Here is an 18,888-nt window from a genome sequence, read left to right on the forward strand (position 1 = left end):
GACAGAGGGATCTCTCCTAACAGTAAGTCCTCTCAAAGCCCTCCAATTAGGACCTCAGCTTCATCTATTCAACATCCTCTCTATTTATCTACCTTGCTGTTTTTCTGTCACTCTTTTCTGATCTGTTTTACACTCTAATTGGCTCTCCTGTCAGTCCTTACTCTCTCTCCTACTCTCTCAATTCACCTATTCTGCCCTCTTTCTCTCTGACTCACTCTCTCTGTTCTGCTGTTTCTCTGTCTTCTGCCCCAGTGCAAACTGTGCACCTATAAACGGAAAAACAAATAATAACAAATAAACAAATAAATAAATAAATAATATTGACAACAAGAGTTGTAAAGTCTTTGAAAGTGAGTCCGTAGGTTGTGGGAACCTATTCCCTTCGGTTGAAGAGCCAGAAGTTTGGTGGGGGGGTAAGTCTGATCCTGAACCTGTGATGTGGGGCCACTGCTCCCTCTAAGCTGCATGGGTGCTCAGCCACATCAGTGACTGAAATGCTCCCGTGCACATAGCCTTTGTTGCCATGCATCTGTAATTTTCTTTTCTATAGTGTTAATATAATCTCGAAATCTATTCTAGTGAAATTGTTTGTGTTGTGTTGTTTCTCTGTGGGTACGGGGCAGGGGTATTGCTCTTACATTGGTTTTAATTGGGTTCTTTCAGGTTCCTTGCTTTGAAATTGCCTGTAAGCAAACAAATCTAAAGTTTCTATAATTTATACATTCTTTGATAATAATGCATTTTGAATCTTGAAAATTACCCTCTAATTATTTATGTGTTAATGAATATAATCCATTAATTTCTAAATAAGAAACATACCACAACCTTTACTTTGAAACATTTTAGAGCTTCAATCTATTTACATTGTCAGTGTTTTGAGGTTATAATACATTTACAAATTGTAACAATAGACACAGAATGGAATTTGGTAACTCATTATTAATTAACCCCACACTGGCTGAATGCCAATGCCAATGTTGCGAAAGTTCAAAAAATTATGAAATATGAATGATTTCCTTTGTTGTGCCTTATTTCATTTTACCCTTCAAGGATTTGATTGTTCACTTTTTATTCTAAGTATTCATAGTGTGCATAATACAAAAAAAATTGAAGAGCCGCACAGTTTTCAGGTCTTGTAAAACCTTCCCTTTCAGAGCAGTGGCTGATCCACACAGCTGTGGAAAAACCTAGAGGGAATGTTATGTGTGGAATCCAAACCTCTTCATCTCCGCCATCATATATCTGCATGGTCAATGACCCCGTAAACACTACCTCACGTTTTACTCACTTTTTACACTAATTATTATATTTTACAGGTTTCCTGTCATAACTAACAGTATTGCACTTTCGGACTGCCACTAAATAACAAACCTCATAAAATATGTCAGTGCTAATAAACCTGATTCACTGCACCCGAGCCAAAACCAAGAGTTCAACCCCAGACACACACAGCAGTCACTGGATCAGCTCACCCATCTCCCCACACCAACCACCGTCAACATCCAATAATACCTGCTGAACAGCAGCATCAGCTTTTGCGCGCTCCGTGTCCAGCGATTGATTCCACTCCCTGGAATGAGCACACAGAACTCTTATAAGGGGAGGTCGAGCAAGATAGCAAATTACACGTGAGGTGAGTTGTTAGAGAAGCACAAGAAAATAAAGAGGACAAGATCAAGTGGATGGTCACAGACTGTTTCATGGAGTTGAAATTGCTCCTACAATGGGGCTTAATTTTAAAGTGACTGGGGGAAGGTCTAAGGGTGATATCAGAGTGGGTAGTATGCAGAACACAGAGAAAGATTTCAAAAAAAAAGGTTTTTATTTACACAGAGGGTGGTGGGTGTGTGGAATGGGGTTTGTTTTTACACAGAGAGTGGTGGTGTGTGGAACTGGGTTTGTTTTTACACAGAGAGTGCTGGGTGTGTGGAACGAGGTTTGTTTTTACACAGAGAGTGCTGGGTGTGTGGAACGGGGTTTGTTTTTACACAGAGAGTGGTGGGTGTGTGGAACGGGGTTTGTTTTTACACAGAGAGTGGTGGGTGTGTGGAATGAGGATGTTTTTACACAGAGAGTGGTGGGTGTGTGGAACGGGGTTTGTTTTTACACAGAGGGTGGTGGGTGTGTGGAACGGGGTTTGTTTTTACACAGGGAGTGGTGGGTGTGTGGAACGGGGTTTGTTTTTACACAGAGAGTGGTGGGTGTGTGGAATGGGGTTTGTTTTTATACAGTGGGTGGTGGGTGTGTGGAATGGGGTTTGTTTTTACACAGAGAGTGGTGGGTGTGTGGAACGGGGTTTGTTTTTACAAAGAGAGTGGTGAGAGTGTGGAACGGGGTTTGGTTTTACACAGAGGGTGGTGGGTGTGTGTAACGGGGTTTGTTTTTACACAGAGAGTGGTGGATGTGTGGAACGGGGTTTGTTTTTACACAGAGGGTGGTGGGTGTGTGGAACGGGGTTTGTTTTTACACAGAGGGTGGTGGGTGTGTGGAACGGGGTTTGGTTTTACACAGAGAGTGGTGTGTGTGTGGAATGGGGTTTGTTTTTACACAGAGACTGGTGGGTGTGTGGAACGGGGTTTGGTTTTACACAGAGAGTGGTGTGTGTGTGGAATGGGGTTTGTTTTTACACAGGGAGTGGTGGGTGTGTGGAACGGGGTTTGTTTTTACACAGAGGGTGGTGGGTGTGTGGAATGGGGTTTGTTTTTACACAGAGAGTGGTGGGTGTGTGGAACGGGGTTTGTTTTTACACAGAGACTGGTGGGTGTGTGGAACGGGGTTTGTTTTTACACAGAGAGTGGTGGGTGTGTGGAACGGGGTTTGGTTTTACACAGAGAGTGGTGGGTGTGTGGAACGGGGTTTGTTTTTACACAGAGAGTGGTGGGTGTGTGGAACGGTGTTTGATTTTACACAGAGAGTGGTGGGTGTGTGGAACGGGGTTTGTTTTTACACAGAGAGTGGTGGGTGTGTGGAACAGGGTTTGTTTTTACACAGAGAGTGGTGGGTGTGTGGAACGGGGTTTGTTTTTACACAGAGAGTGGTGGGTGTGTGGAATGGGGTTTGTTTTTACACAGAGAGCAGTGGGTGTGTGGAACGGGGTTTGTTTTTACACAGAGAGTGGTTGGTGTGTGGAACGGGGTTTGTTTTTACACAGAGAGTGGTGTGTGTGTGGAATGGGGTTTGTTTTTACACAGAGAGTGGTGTGTGTGTGGAATGGGGTTTGTTTTTACACAGAGAGTGGTGGGTGTGTGGAATGGGGTTTGTTTTTACACAGAGAGTGGTGTGTGTGTGGAATGGGGTTTGTTTTTACACAGACAGTGGTGGGTGTGTGGAACGGGGTTTGTTTTTACACAGAGGGTGGTGGGTGTGTGGAATGGGGTTTGTTTTTGCACAGAGGGTGGTGGGTGTGCGGAATGGGGTTTGTTTTTACACAGAGAGTGGTGGGTGTGTGGAACAGGGTTTGTTTTTACACAGAGAGTGGTGGGAGTGTGTAACGGGGTTTTTTTTTGCACAGAGAGTGGTGGGTGTGTGGAATGCAGTTTGGTTTTTCACAGAGTGGTGGGTGTGTGGAACGGGGTTTGTTTTTACACAGAGGGTGGTGGGTGTGTGGAATGGGGTTTGTTTTTACACAGAGAGTGGTGGGTGTGTGGAACGGGGTTTGTTTTTACACAGAGGGTGGTGGGTGTGTGGAACCGGGTTTGTTTTTACACAGAGAGTGGTGGGTGTGTGGAACGGGGTTTGTTTTTACACAGAGGGTGGTGGGTGTGTGGAATGGGGTTTGTTTTTACACAGAGGGTGGTGGGTGTGTGGAATGAGGTTTGTTTTTACACAGAGAGTGGTGGGTGTGTGGAATGGGGTTTGTTTTTACACAGAGAGTGGTGGGTGTGTGGAATGAGGTTTGTTTTTACACAGAGGGTGGTGGGTGTGTGGAATAGGGTTTGTTTTTACACAGAGAGTGGTGGGTGTGTGGAACGGGATTTGTTTTTACACAGTGTGTGGTTTCAGGTTTTGAACTCTAATTTCCAATTCTCTTAGCTTTATCCGATAACTACTGCACACCCAGAAATTTTATTCAGAATTGACTGGCAGTTACAGATATTGATGGGTGTGCTCGCAAATTTCTTACTTGTAAGAACAGTCACCATTCACAATAGATGTGTTAATTATCTATAGAAACTACAGACTAACAGGTGAAGATAATTTGATGCTATTAAAATATTTGTCTGCTCGTTGATATGTGTGGTTTATATCCTCTTTGTTCCTCTTTTACTTTGTACCCTCATGGCAAATCTCTCCTGTCCCCTGCTGTGTTATTGGAAGCTCAGATCTTCAAGTCTTTACTTGCCTGGGCTGATTGTACACAATCTGTTAAACACTTACCTTGCCACAACTTCCACAGCAGAAGAGAGGGCATGTGTTGTGTGTCCCATGGACAGAGATGCATATGCAGCTTGTGAAGATGTGCAAGGGCAACAGGGCAAGTGAACAATGAACAAGAGGCAGGTGTAATGTGTGGGATCTTCACAATTGCAGCGTGTTAGCACGGGATGTGTACACCGTGTGTTATGTGTGTGCAGTGTGAGCCTAAGTTGTGCACAGTGTGAAGGCTGCAACACTATGGACTGTGTGTGTGTGTGTGTGTGTGTGTGTGTGTGTGTGTGTGTGTGTGTGTGGTGTTTGTACAGTCTGTGGAGCAAACACACAGTGACTGCACCACTGTATGCACTATGCCAAGTCCCATGATGCCTGTGCTCAGTGTGAGTGTGTATGCAGTGTATGAGGGGTGTGTACAGGGTATTTTAACAGTGTTAAGTCTGTATAGACACTGTGCAATCTGTGTGTGCCATGTACAGCAGTGTGTGTACACTGGTGTGTTTGCACAGTGTGCACTGTATGATGGTGTGTACAGTGTATCTGCGCACTGAGAAGTTTGCGGGGGTCCCTCACCTCTCTCTCTCCTCCCGGTGAGCTGCTTCCTCCTGGAGGGTGACCAGCCGATCCTGACCCTCCTGCAGCTCCCGTTGGATCCCCTCCAGCCGTACCTCCATCTCCTGATTGGTCACTTTGAGCTGCTGGTTCTCAGCGCTGGTCTCCTCCTGTTGACCGCGCAGGGACTCGATCTCCGCCTGGAGCTGGAGTGGGAGAGAACACAGAACGACAATCATCTCCGCCTGTAACTGCAGATCTAGGGAACACACAATGACAATTATCTCCGTCTGAAACTGCAGATTCAGGGAACACACATCAGAAGATAAATCAGTACGAGAACATTACCTGAAACTACCACCACTACCTACCACTCGCCTTCCAAATTGTTCTCTCTCTCCTCCTCTCTCCTTTCCCTCCTCTCCATTTTATCCCTCTCCTGTCCTGTGACTTCCTTCCACCCACACTCTCTCTCTCTCTCTCCTTTCTTTTCTATCCATTTTTCCCTCTCTTTCTGTTCTTCATCACTCTGAAGGTTATGAAGTTTAAGGAGGTTTGTCTGGTCACTGAACACTCTAACAAACTTCTACAGGTCCTGTTGAAAGTGTCCTGACTGGTCCCATCACGGTCTGGAGCAACAGTTCTAAAGTACACGAATGTAAGAGGCTGTTGTTCTAATTGTGCTCTTTCTTGTACAATTTTGTATAATTTATGTCTAATTGATGTTAATCTTTTAAATGTCGTGTCTCTGATGCTGCAGAAGGTAAGTTTTTCATTGCATCTGAGCACACAGGGACTTGTGCAGATGGTAATCAACTCAACTTTAGATTCATAGAGTCAAACAACACTACATCGCATAAACAAGCCCTTCAGACCATCTAGTTCATGCCAACCTAATCTTCTACCGCGTCCCATCTACACACCCCAGGATGGTAGCTCTCGTACCCCTCCCATCCACGTACCTATCCAAATTTCAGGTAAGTGTTGTAATCAAACCAGCATCCTACACTTCCTCTGGCAGCTCATTCCACACACTCACCTCCCTCTGAGTGAGGAGTTTCCCCCTCATCTTCCTCTGAAACAATTCACTTTTCACCCTTAACCTACGAATTCTGGTTCTGCTCTCACTCAATCTAAGGGGCAAATGGCTGATGTGTAAGTTTGACTTTGAGTTGCCCAACTCCAATTATCTTCAAGTCTGGTGGCTGTGTTCCCAATGGGGACCGTTGTATTACAGCTGAGATGCCCTGTCTCTGACTTGTGATCTGATCACAGTGTCTCACTGGGAACAACACCATGGAAGCAAGTCCCGACAGGGTCTGACCAGGGGTCTGACTCAGGGGATCAGCTACCTCTTCAATTTTCTCCGCTGCCTCATCTCTTGATGAGGCAGCCTCCGTCTCCTCATGGGCCACATCTCCACCTGCTTCTGGGGACACGTCCTGACCCTCGACCCTCAGTCCAGACTCCTCTCCCGGCGTGTCCGGTTTGTCGGGAACGGCTCGGCGTCGAATGGAACGAGTTCTCTGGAGCCTGCAGAGCAGAGGTGACAGAGGGAGGACAGGATAACTCAATGGCCGTGAGTGTACGATGACCAGTGATGCTGCTGGTTATCTATTGGCAGGAAGGGTGATCACATGATCAGAGGGAGCTCCGCCCCCACAGGAGAGTATGGAGACATTGTGATTCACCTGGAAAGATCACGAGGCCAAAAACCAAGAGGAAACAGAAATCCAACACAACAGGAGTGAAGGTTATTCTGGGAAACACACAAAATTCTGGAGGAACTCAGCAGGACAGACAGGGGAATAGACAGTCGACATTTCAAATCCAGACCCTTTCAAGGCCTGGAAAGGTAGGGGGAGACACCAGAATAAAAAGGTGGGGGATGAGAAGGAGTATATGCTAGCAGGTGATAGCAGAGAGCAGATAAGGGGAAAGATGTGATGAAGTGAGAGGCTGGGAGCTGTCAGGTCAAAAGGTACAAGGTTGAAGAAGAAGTGATCTGATAAAAGAGGAGAATGAACCATGGGAGAAAGGGATGGAGGAGAGGTACCCAATGGAAGCGATGGGCAGTGAGGAAAAGAGACAGGGTGACAGGGGATCAGAATGAGGAATGGATGAAGGGAGATGGAAGGAGGGGGTAGGAGTAACTGGATCTTAGAGAAATCGATGTTCACACCACCAGGTTGGATGCTACCCAGATGGAATATGAGGTGTTGCTTCTCAATATGATAATAGCCTCATTTTGGCAGGAGAGGGGGGAATGGATCATGAAGTCGGAATTGGAACAGGGAGTGAAATTAAAAACGGCTTACTCTGTCATTCAAGACAGTATATCAGAAAGCAGGGAATATGTCCATCAATCCCTAAGGGAAAAGTTGGGCACAGCCAGATTGGGAAAAACTGGTAAGAAAGTATACCATGTGACAACTCTTCCAAGGAGTCCCTCACCCTTCCTTCTCCTCCCGGTGAGCTGCTTCCTCCTGGAGGGTGACCAGCCGATCCTGACCCTCCTGCAGCTCCCGTTGGATCCCCTCCAGCTGCATCTCCATCTCCTGATTGGTCACTTTGAGCTGCTGGTTCTCAGCGCTGGTCTCCTCCTGTTGACCGCGCAGGGACTCGATCTCTGCCTGGAGCTGGAGTGAGAGAGAACACAGAATGACAATCATCTCCGCCTGAAACTGCAGGTCCAGGGGACACACATTAAAAAGACAAATCAGAACAAGAACGTTACCTGAAACTACCACCACCACCTGCCACTCTCCTTCCAAATTGATCTCTCTCTCCTCCTCTCCCTCCTCTCCATTTTATCCCTCTCCTGACCTATGACTTCATTCCCCCCACTGTCTCTCTCTCTCTCTCTCTCTCTGTCTCTCTCTCTTTTCTTTCCTATCTCGATTTTTCCTTCTCTTTCTGTTCATAATCACTTTGAAGTTTATGAATTTTAAGGAGATTTGTCTGGTCACTGAACACTCTAACAAACTTCTACAGGTCCTGTTGAAAGTGTCCTGACTGGTCCCATCACGGTCTGGAGCAACAGTTCTAAAGTACACGAATGTAAGAGGCTGTTGTTCTAATTGTGCTCTTTCTTGTACAATTTTGTATAATTTATGTCTAACTGATGTTAATCTTTTAAATGTCGTGTCTCTGACGCTCTGTGTCTGTGATGCTGCAGAAGGTAAGTTTTTCATTGCATCTGAGCACACAGGGACTTGTGCAGATGGTAATCAACTCGACTTCAGATTCATAGAGTCAAAGACCACTACATCACATAAACAGGCCCTTCAGACCATCTAGTTCATGCCGACCTAATCTTCTACCGCGTCCCATCTACACACCCCAGGATGGTATCTCTCGTACCCCTCCCATCCACGTACCTATCCAAATTTCAGGTAAGTGTTGTAATCAAACCAGCATCCTACACTTCCTCTGGCAGCTCGTTCCACACACTCACCTCCCTCTGAGTGAGGAGTTTCCCCCTCATCTTCCTCTGAAACAATTCACTTTTCACCCCTAACCTACGAACTCTGGTTCTGCTCTCACTCAACCTAAGGGGCAAATGGCTGATGTGTAAGTTTGACTTTGAGTTGCCCAACTCCAACTATCTTCAAGTCTGGTGGCTGTGTTCCCAATGGGGACCGTTGTATTACAGCTGAGATGCCCTCTCTCTGATTTGTGATCTGATCACAGTGTCTCACTGGGAACAACACCATGGAAGCAAGTCCCGACAGGGTCTGACCAGGGGTCTGACTCAGGGGATCAGCTACCTCTTCAATTTTCTCCGCTGCCTCATCTCTTGCTGAGGCAGCCTCTGTCTCCTCATGGGCCACATCTCCACCTGCTTCTGGGGTCACGTCCTGACCCTCGACCCTCAGTCCAGACTCCTCTCCCGGCGTGTCCCGTTTGTCGGGAACGGCTCGGCGTCGAATGGAACGAGTTCTCTGGAGCCTGCAGAGCAGAGGTGACAGAGGGAGGACAGGATAACTCAATGGCCGTGAGTGTACGATGACCAGTGATGATGGTGGCCATGTTTTGGCTGGGAGGGTGATCACATGATCAGAGGGAGCTCCGCCCCCACAGGAGAGTATGGAGACATTGTGATTCACCTGGAAAGATCACGAGGCCAAAAACCGAGGGGAAACAGAAATCCAACACAACAGGAGTGAAGGTTATTCTGGGAATCGCACAAAATGCTGGAGGAACTCAGCAGGACAGACAGGGAAATAGACAGTCGACATTTCAAATCCAGACCCTTTCAAGGCCTGGAAAGGTAGGGGAAGACACCAGAATAAAAAGGTGGGGGATGGGAAGGAGTATATGCTAGCAGGTGATAGCAGAGAGCAGATGAGGGGAAAGATGTGATGAAGTAAGAAGCTGGGAGGAGATAGGTCAAAAGGTACAAGGTTGAAGAAGAAGAGATTGAACCATGGGAGAAAGGGATGAGGAGAGGTACCCAATGGAGGCGATGGGCAGTAAGGAGAAGAGACAGGGTGACAGGGGATCAGAATGAGGAATGGATGAAGGGAGATGGAAGGAGTGGGGAGAAGTATCTGGATCTTAGAGAAATCAATGTTCACACTACCAGGTTGGATGCATCCCAGATGGAATATGAGGTGTTGTTTCTCAACATGATAATGGCCTCATTTTGGCAAGAGAGGGGGGAATGGATCATAAAGTCGGAATTGGAACAGGGAGTGAAATTAAAAATGTGTTACTCTGTCAGTCAAGAGAGTTGATCAGAAAGCAGAGAATAGTTTGTCCATCAATCCCTGGAGGAAAATTTGGGCACAGCAGGATTGGGAAAAACTGGCAAGAAAGTATACCATGTGACAACTTTTCCAAGGAGTCCCTCACCCTTCTTTCTCCTCCCGGTGAGCTGCTTCCTCCTGGAGGGTGACCAGCCGATCCTGAGCCTCCTGCAGCTCCCGTTGGATCCCCTCCAGCCGTGTCTCCATCTCCTGATTGGTCACTTTGAGCTGCTGGTTCTCAGCGCTGGTCTCCTCCTGTTGACCGCGCAGGGACTCGATCTCCGCCTGGAGCTGAGTTGGGGGTGGGGTGGGGGTGGTGGGAGTGTACACACAGAGGGGATGGTCACCATTTCGCATGGAATGTGGGACATGTGCTGACTGGGGTGGGGCCATTTGGCCTATCACTGCCATACTCGTGACATAGAATACGATTGACTACTCGCATTCTCAAACTTGCCTTCTCTCCCCAATGGCCCAGCAATAAAGACAAAATTCTGGAAACACTCAGCAGACGAGAGGAGAGAAAAACCATTCCTTCTCAGAGAGATAACTCCCACTAAAAAAGGAAGCTATCCAATCAGAACTCACTTTTACAGTTCTTATGATTAACTTGAAACATCATCTCTTTTCCCCTCCACAGATGCTGAATGACCTGTCAAATATTTTCAGCATGTAAAGTTCAAAGCAAACTTATTATCGAAGAATGCATACCAGATATAATGTCGAGATGGTGTAACCAGCTGGGGTGCTTTCCATGCCATATCTGTAGAAATTTTCAAGCCTTTGGTCACAAACCAAGTCTCCTCAAACTCCTCATAAAATACAGCTGCTGGCATGCCTTCTTTCAAATTGCATCAATATTTCAGACCCAGGGTAGATCTTCAGAGATGTTGACACTCAGGAATGTAAACTGTTCACCTTTTCCACTTCTGATCCCTCGATGAGGACTGGTGTGTTTTTCAACAACTTCACCTTTCTGAAGACCACAATCAATTGCTTGGACTTCCTGAAGTTGAGGACTAGTTTGTTGCTGAAACACCACTCAACCAGCTGATTGATCTCACTCTTATACGCCTCATCGTCACCATCTGAAATTCTTCCCAAATAGTGTTGTTATCGGCAAATCTGTGGATGGAATTTGAGCTGAGCATTGCTACACAGTCTTGGGTGTAGAGAAAGTAGAGCACTGGGCTAATTATGCTTCCTTGAGGTGTGCCAGTGTTGATCATGAGACCAGAGAAGATGTTATTTCTGATTAGCACAGACTGTGGTCTTCCAGTGAGGAAACTAAGGATCTTGTTGCAGAGGAGTTTCAGATGCCCAGGATTTAGAGCTGATGGGATGCTGGTGTTATCTTCGATCTGCACAGACTGTGGTCTTTCCTTGAGGAAACTAAGGACCTTGTTGCAGAGGAGGTTCAGATGCCCAGGATTTAGAGCTGAGGGGATGCTGGTGTTATCTTCAATCTGCACAGACTGTGGTCTTCCAGTGAGGAAGTTAAGGACCCAGATACAGTAGAGGGTCAGAGGCCTAGGATTCAGAGCTGAGGGGATGCTAGTGTTTAAAAATGATGGGGTTCATCACTCATCCATTTTCCTACAATTGGCCGAACATTTCATCATAACCTAGAATCAGACTCCAAGTCACTGATGAACTGGCCTGGAGTACGGAGGGGCTCAATGAACACTCTTCACACACTCCCCTCCAGATGCTGACTGTCCCATTAACACTTAACTATCGTATTGTACTGGTGACACAAACTTCCATCCATCTCCTCCATCCATTGTCCTTCTATGTCCCTCATCAATCTGATCTGTGGGACTTTGTCAAATATACTGATAAAATTCCTGTAGACAACAGTAACTACTCTCCCCTTATCAAGACTCAAATGAAAAATTGAATCTAGTTGTTCAGTCGCAATGACCATTTCAAGGCCTCTGATCAGCCTGGTCTCCTTAAAGACCGATTTCTCCTGCTTCCCCAGAACTTTGCCCAATACCGTGGCCGGCACCGATCTTACCTGCTGGAAAGCTTCATCAGAACATGGTCCCACGCCGCCTGCAAGATGATCAGACTCTCTGTAATCAGACAGAGAGGGAGAGAGGGTCAGAGACAGTGAGGTGGGAATGAAAGGGGTGTGTGTGTGTGTGTGTGTGTGTGTGTGTGTGTACAGTCTGTGGACCAAACACAGTGACAGCATACACTGTACAGTGGATCTCTGCACCACTGTATGCACTACGCCAAGTCCCATGATGCCTGTGCTCAGTGTGTGGTGTGTATGCACCATGTACAGCGTATGAGGGGTGTGTACAGGGTATTTTAACAGTGTTAAGTCTGTATAGACACTGTGCAATCTGTGTGTGCCATGTACAGCAGTGTATGTACACTGGTGTGTGTGCACACTGTGTGCACTGTATGATGGTGTGTACAGTGTATCTGCGCACTGAGGAGTTTGTGGGGGTCCCTCACCCTTCCTTCTCCTCCTGGTGAGCTGCTTCCTCCTGGAGGGTGACCAGCCGATCCTGAGCCTCCTGCAGCTCCTGTTGGATCCCCTCCAGCCGCGTCTCCATCTCCTGATTGGTCACTTTGAGCTGCTGGTTCTCAGCGCTGGTCTCCTCCTGTTGACCGCGCAGGGACTCGATCTCCGCCTGGAGCTGAGTTGGGGGTGGGGTGGGGGTGGTGGGAGTGTACACACAGAGGGGATTGTAACCATTTCGCATGGAATGTGAGACATGTGCTGACTAGGGTGGGGCCATTTGGCCCATCATTGCCATACTAGTGACATTGAATCCCATTGATTACTCGCATTCTCAACCTGGCTTTCTCTCCCCAAAGGCCCAGCAATAAAGACAAAATTCTGGAAACACTCAACAGATGAGGAGAGAGAAAAACCATTCCTTCTCAGATCGATTACTTCCACTAAAACAGGAAGCTGAGCATTGCTACGCAGTCGTGGGTGTAGAGAGAGTAGAGCACTGGGCTAAGAATGCTTCCTTGAGGTGTGCCAGTGTTGATCATGAGACCAGAGGAGATGTTATTTCAGATCAGCATGGACTTTGGTCTTCCAGTGAGGAAACTAAGGATCTTGTTGCAGAGGAGGTTCAGAGGCCCAGGATTCAGAGCTGAGGGGATGCTAGTGTTTCAAAATGATGGGGTTCATCACTCCTGCATTTTCCTACAATTGGCCGAACATTTCATCATACCCAGGAATCAACTCCAAGTCACCGATGAACTGGCCTGGAGTACGGAGGGCCTCATCGAACACTCTTCACACACTCCCCTCCAGATGCTGACTGTCCCATTAATACTTAACTATTGTATTGTACTGGTGACACAAACTTCCATCCATTGTCCTTCTATGTCCCTCATCAATCTGATCTGTGGGACTTTGTCAAATATACTGATAAAATCCCTGTAGACAACATCAACTACTCTCCCCTCATCGAGACTCAAGGAAAAAATTGAATCTAGTTGTTCAATCGGCAATGAACTTTTCAAGGCCTCTGATCAGCCTGGTCTCCTTAAAGACCGATTTCTCCTGCTTCCCCAGAACTTTGCCCAATACTGTGGCCGGCACCAACCTTACCTGCTGGAAAGCTTCATCAGAACATGGTCCCACGCCATCTGCAGGATGATCTGACTCTCTGTAATCAGACAGAGAGGGAGAGAGGGTCAGAAACAGTGAGGTGGGCCACAAACTGTATTTACTATTAACTGTTATATTTTACTGCTTGTGTTTAGAGTGTGTGTACAGTGCTGGCTGTGCATATGATGAACAAAGTGTGTGTGTGTGTGTACATTCTGTGGACCATAAAGAGTGACAGCACACACTGTACGGTGGCTCTCTGCACAGTGTTAAGCCTGTACGCACCACGCCAAGTCCCATGATGCCTGTGCTCAGTATGTGGTGTGTATGCACCATATACAGCATATGAATCAGTATTTATCATTCTTCCTAAGAAATCTGGAGCAATAGAATGTGAATTACATAGGACCATAAGTTTAATGAGTCATATCACCAAGATACTTCTAAGAACTTTGATGACAAGAGCTAAAAGTAAGAAACAAGCTGAAATGTGTAAAGAACAATGTGGTTTTGTGAAAGACAAAGGTACAAGAAACGTGATATTGATGTTAAGGACACCATCAGAACCAGCTATTCAAATGCAAAAAGATTTGTTTGTTTTATCAACTACACAAAAGCATTTGGTAAAGTGAAGCACAATAAGTTATTTGAAATATTACAGGAAACTCTAGATCTAGATTCAAAAGACCTCCGCCTAATCAGAAATCTGTACTGGGAACAAACTACCGCTGTAAGAATAGATGGAGAAGTGAGTCAGTTTACGAAAATCAAGAGAGGCATTAGACAAGGGTGTGTTTTCTCCGCTGATTTGTTTAATGTGTACAGTAAAACAATATTAGAAAAACTAAGAGACATCTTGGGAATCAAAGTTGGTGGTGAAAACATCAATAATTTTAGATATGTGGATGACACTGTGTTAATTGCAAGTATGGAGGAAGAACTACAAAACTTAATTGATATAGTTGTTGTAGAAAATGCAAAATAGGTCTATCAATTGCAAAAAGACAATGTATGGCGATATTCAAAATGAAGGAGAATCCTATCTTCAGGCTGAGAATAAACAGGGAAGACATAAAACAAGTACAGAACTTTTGCTACTTAGGAAGCTGGGTGACATCAGATGGCAGGTGCGACATGGACATCAAAAGAAGAATAGGGATGGCAAAAGACACCTTTACGAGAATGAAGAGTATACTGACGAACACTAAACTAGGCATGACAACCCGCCTCAGAGTACTGAAATATTACATGTAGCCCCCTTGGCCACCCTCAGGGTCGCTCGGCTCGCTGTCGTCTAGGGAAACAGCCTCGGCCCCGCCAAACTGGATAATTCGTTTGTGTGGATGCTGTGTGAGGTACCCCACCCCGCCCAAATAACAGACAATACACCAGATGCAATTAAATGATTTACAGTTTATAGATATTACTGGAACTATATAATTAAAAGAGAATAAAATATAAAAGGAAAATAAAAGGCGCCACACTTATCAAAGTTCAATCTCTTCGTGCACAAAAAAACCCCGTTGGAGCTCACGGACCTTCTTCTTCACCCTGCGACCCCCTCGGACCACCTCGACCGGCCGCCTGGGACCAATAACGGTGGTCGACCAGACGCTCCACACGAATCCGTCTCCGTCTCCTCGCCGAACGTCCCGCTCGGGGTCCGACCCCGTTAGGGACTCACAGCACCTGGTCCATCCTCTGTCTCTCTCTCCCGCCTTCTGCCCCCAAACCCCGCGCATACAGTATCTTCAAATACACCAAAACCATAACAACTATCCCAATTGGTTAATAACGTATTTCTTATCACCCTCTAAACCAAAATAAGCTGTTGGTGCAAACTTTCTCAACGTTTAACACAACAAAGCCGCATTCCCCAGATTAACATAACAAAGACGCCATTTTAATTAGCCTCCGCAGTAACATAAAAGTCGAAACCCCTTTACACTCTCCCCCCACCAAATAAAGTCATGTCCTCATGACTTCTAAATAACTCGCCACCCAGTCCTACAGACACACAACACACACATACACAGATACACACAGTGACAGTGCTCCCCGAACAGTTGACCTTACTCCCGTCCCACGGGCGCTAAATAGGCCTACCTATCTGGGAGCTTCTTCACCCTCCGAGACCTCCGTACCCCCTCACCTAAACCCAAAAGGCTCAGACACTACTAGGGATGCCAACTCCTCTCTCACTCAGGCCACCACTACAGCTCGGAGCCCCCTGTCCCGTGTCAGGGGCCCCTCCCCTCCTCCTTCCTGGTCCTGCCGTAACTCAGACTGCCCACAGCTAGCCCTCCCCACTACACCTGACTCAGTGGGAGAAGGGCCAAAGGTCTCTTCCTCAATCACGGGGAAGTTAGCGAAAGGCAGCATGTACCACATGTGCAGCGCATCAATCATCCTTCGAATCCGTATTCTTCCTCATTCCCTTGATCGGTAGCTGCTGTTTAAGTTTCTCCAAACTGAAACATTTAGCCGGGGCTACCCCCTCAGCCTCCTGCAGTCGAGACGTCAGCTTCTTCAGGGACTCCTTCAACTCTCGCCACAGCCTCCGCAGTTCTGACTCAGGGTTTCTGGCCATCTCAATCTGGGACACAGTTACCCCACCAGCTTCTTCCACCCTGACCTGACAAGCAGCAGTTAAAGAATATTCAGCCTCCGGTTGTTTCTTCCTGAGGACGTCCTCCAGGTCAACTTTCAGTTTTTCCACTTCATTTAAACTCGCGATAGTCACCTTCAGGTTCCTTTCAAGTGCCCGCCACCCTTTTCCGAGATCTGTCCTCCATTTCTTTACCTCCTCGGGAGTGTAGTCAAACTCCCCTCCCTGGGCTCTCGGTTTTCTGTTGACCTTAGTCGGAACACTTCCTTGATCTTCCCCAACTTGCAAGTCTTCCAATCTGTTCTGAATCGACGTCTTGAGTTTCTGCTGATCCCTTCGAAGGCGGGTCATTGTTTCTTCTCGCTGGATTAATTCATCAGTACATGACCGCAGTGCGGTGCAAATCCCCTCTCTTCCCCGTGTCTCATTCAGGTTGACGTCCTGGGTTTCCATCCCCCGGTCCACCACCGTCTGTCCCAACACCAGGAAGTTCAACTGGTATGTCAGGTCATTTTTCTCACATTGCACCAAACTCCTCCGGCCAAAAACTCCTCCACATTTGACACTTCACTTCGGTCGCCCGGGCTCAGCCACTCGCCTCGCCTCATAGTCCCCCCAGGCGAATCCAAGCTCTAGGCGGTCATCCACATACGTCAAAACTCCACACTCCTTCACTTCCCCCATGGTCTTCCTCATGCCCCACGGGAAGGATGCAGGGGCTCCGGATATGCCCTTGGGTATCTTTTCGGATCCGAAGAATCCTAGGGAACTAGTAAAGGCCATCTTCAGCTCAACAGCCGCACCCCTCAGGATCTGGCAACATCCACCCCTCAGATGCAGCACATTAAACCACATCGCATAATCCACACACACGCTGCCTTCATCTTCCACGCCGCCAGGGTCCAGTTGCCGCGACCTCTCTCTCACTGAGGTGTCTTCAGCGGTCAACTCCCCTCCCTCGTGGTGGTTCGGAGCATCTACTAAGAGGGTCTCACCCTCAGCTACTCTTAGGGTCTCGTTTAAATTCGGTACCGGCTCAGGGCCTCTACACACGTCCTCAGAAGCAACTCGACACACTGGGTGCCCAGACAATACCTCCATGAACTCCAGGGACATTAACCAATCATTGTCTTCTGGATAACTAATGCCACTAGTACCCCAAATCTCCGGTGCCCTTGCGGTTGTCAAGGGTAAATGCTTCAGACACCGGTTGTAAAACGAACTGTCCAACAACTTGATCTGTGCCCCGGGGTCGAGGATAGCTTTAGCATCGCTTCCCTCTATCCATAGCGACACCCTGGGGCGTGGCCCCTCTAAGCTTCTCCTTTCGGAAGTTCATTGGTACATTGCTGGGAACGTGTTTCCCCAGAGACCTCAAGCCGCTCCCCCCACTGGGCCTCCACTAAGTTTCCCGACACCTCTCTGATCAGCTGAACAACTGATCCCCTGAAATGATCCCCCTGGCACTGCAAGCAATTTAGCCGCCCTCCTCGCCAGAGAAGACACACTGAAAACTTTCCCCCCTCTTTCAAATAACTGACAGCTGTCACTACGGTGTAAGTGAACCTGACAGCTCTAACACCGTCACCAGCCCGCCTACTCAAACTTTCAACCAATCCCTGTCGCTCTCCCTCAACCGAGCACTGCCACTCATCTAACAACTGAGAGATCTGCTCCGCCCACGTCTCGCTAGTCTCCTCCCCTCTTGGGGTGGACACTATCCCAAGTGCCAGGCGGAGCCTGCCAGAGCTAGAACATTTATTCGCAGACTCTACCTCCAAATCAGACCATTCTTTCCTCTCTCTCCCAACCGCATGGACAGCCCCTAGTGCCACCTCCAACTCGTCAATGCCAGCCTGAACTCGAACAAAGACCTCACCCACCATGCCTACAGCAATCAACAGCAAATAACCCACAGAGACACACATTACAGGTTTAAACAGGGCACCCACACAGCATACCAGCAGACTCAAGCACCCTGGACAAAGCCCCCACAATGTAGCCCCCTTGGCCACCCTCAGGGTCGCTCGGCTCGCTGTTGTCTAGGGAAACAGCCTCGGCCCCGCCAAACTGGATAATTCGTTTGTGTGGATGCTGTGTGAGGTACCCCACCCCACCCAAATAACAGACAATACACCAGATATGATTAAATGATTTACGGTTTATAGATATTACTGGAACTATATAATTAAAAGAGAATAAAATATAAAAGGAAAATAAAAGGCGCCACACTTATCAAAGTTCAATCTCTTCGTGCACAAAAAAACCCGTTGGAGCTCAAGGACCTTCTTCTTCACCCTGCGACCCCCTCGGACCACCTCGACCGGCCGCCTGGGACCAACAATGGTGGTCGACCAGACGCTCCACACGAGTCCGTCTCCGTCTCCTCGCCGAACGTCCCGCTCGGGGTCTGACCCCGTTAACGGACTCACAGCACCTGGTCCATCCTCTGTCTCGCTCTCCCGCCTTCTGCCCCCAAACCCCGCGCAGACAGTATCTTCAAATACACCAAAACCATAACAACTATCCCAATTGGTTAATAACGTATTTCTTATCACCCTCTAAACCAAAACAAGCTGCTAGTGCAAACTTTCTCAGCGTTTAACACAACAAAGCCGCATTCCCCAGATTAACATAACAAAGATGCCATTTTAATTAGCCTCCGCAGTAACATAAAAGTCGAAACCCCCTTACATACATTTATCCAGTTATGTTATATGGATCAGAATGTTGGACAATATCTAGTAACATGAGGAAACGAATTGAAGCAGCAGAGATGTGGTTTTTGAGGAGGATGAAAAGAGTATCATGGACGAAACGAGTATCTAACGAGGATGTCATGAACAGAGCAAACACAAAAAGAGAGATAATGTATGAGATTATGAAAAGGCAACGTAACTTCATTAGACATGTGATTAGGAACGAGGAGTTAGAATGCACGGTAATTATGGGAAAGATTGAAGGGAAGAAAGCAAGAGGAAGACAAAGACAAATGATGATGGAAACAGCAGCCAGAGAAC

The 18,888-nt window shown here is 47.2% G+C and overlaps 1 protein-coding gene across 1 annotated transcript in view; it reads right to left on the reverse strand.

Annotated features, from left to right (window-relative positions):
• LOC134341098 (plectin-like) overlaps positions 1-18,888 on the reverse strand; it is a gene marked incomplete at its 5' end in the record, with an annotated part of 80,607 nt that overhangs the window by 39,556 nt on the left and 22,163 nt on the right. Inside the window, 9 exons of the mRNA XM_063038848.1 lie at positions 1,513-1,570; positions 4,945-5,129; positions 6,276-6,456; positions 7,378-7,562; positions 8,694-8,874; positions 9,781-9,965; positions 11,695-11,752; positions 12,144-12,328; positions 13,261-13,318. Coding sequence (XP_062894918.1) covers positions 1,513-1,570; positions 4,945-5,129; positions 6,276-6,456; positions 7,378-7,562; positions 8,694-8,874; positions 9,781-9,965; positions 11,695-11,752; positions 12,144-12,328; positions 13,261-13,318 — 1,276 coding nt within the window. The remainder of the gene's footprint in view (positions 1-1,512; positions 1,571-4,944; positions 5,130-6,275; positions 6,457-7,377; positions 7,563-8,693; positions 8,875-9,780; positions 9,966-11,694; positions 11,753-12,143; positions 12,329-13,260; positions 13,319-18,888) is intronic.

This window comes from Mobula hypostoma (genome assembly GCF_963921235.1).
Source record: "Mobula hypostoma chromosome 3 unlocalized genomic scaffold, sMobHyp1.1 SUPER_3_unloc_1, whole genome shotgun sequence".
Classification (NCBI taxonomy): Eukaryota; Metazoa; Chordata; class Chondrichthyes; order Myliobatiformes; family Myliobatidae; genus Mobula; species Mobula hypostoma.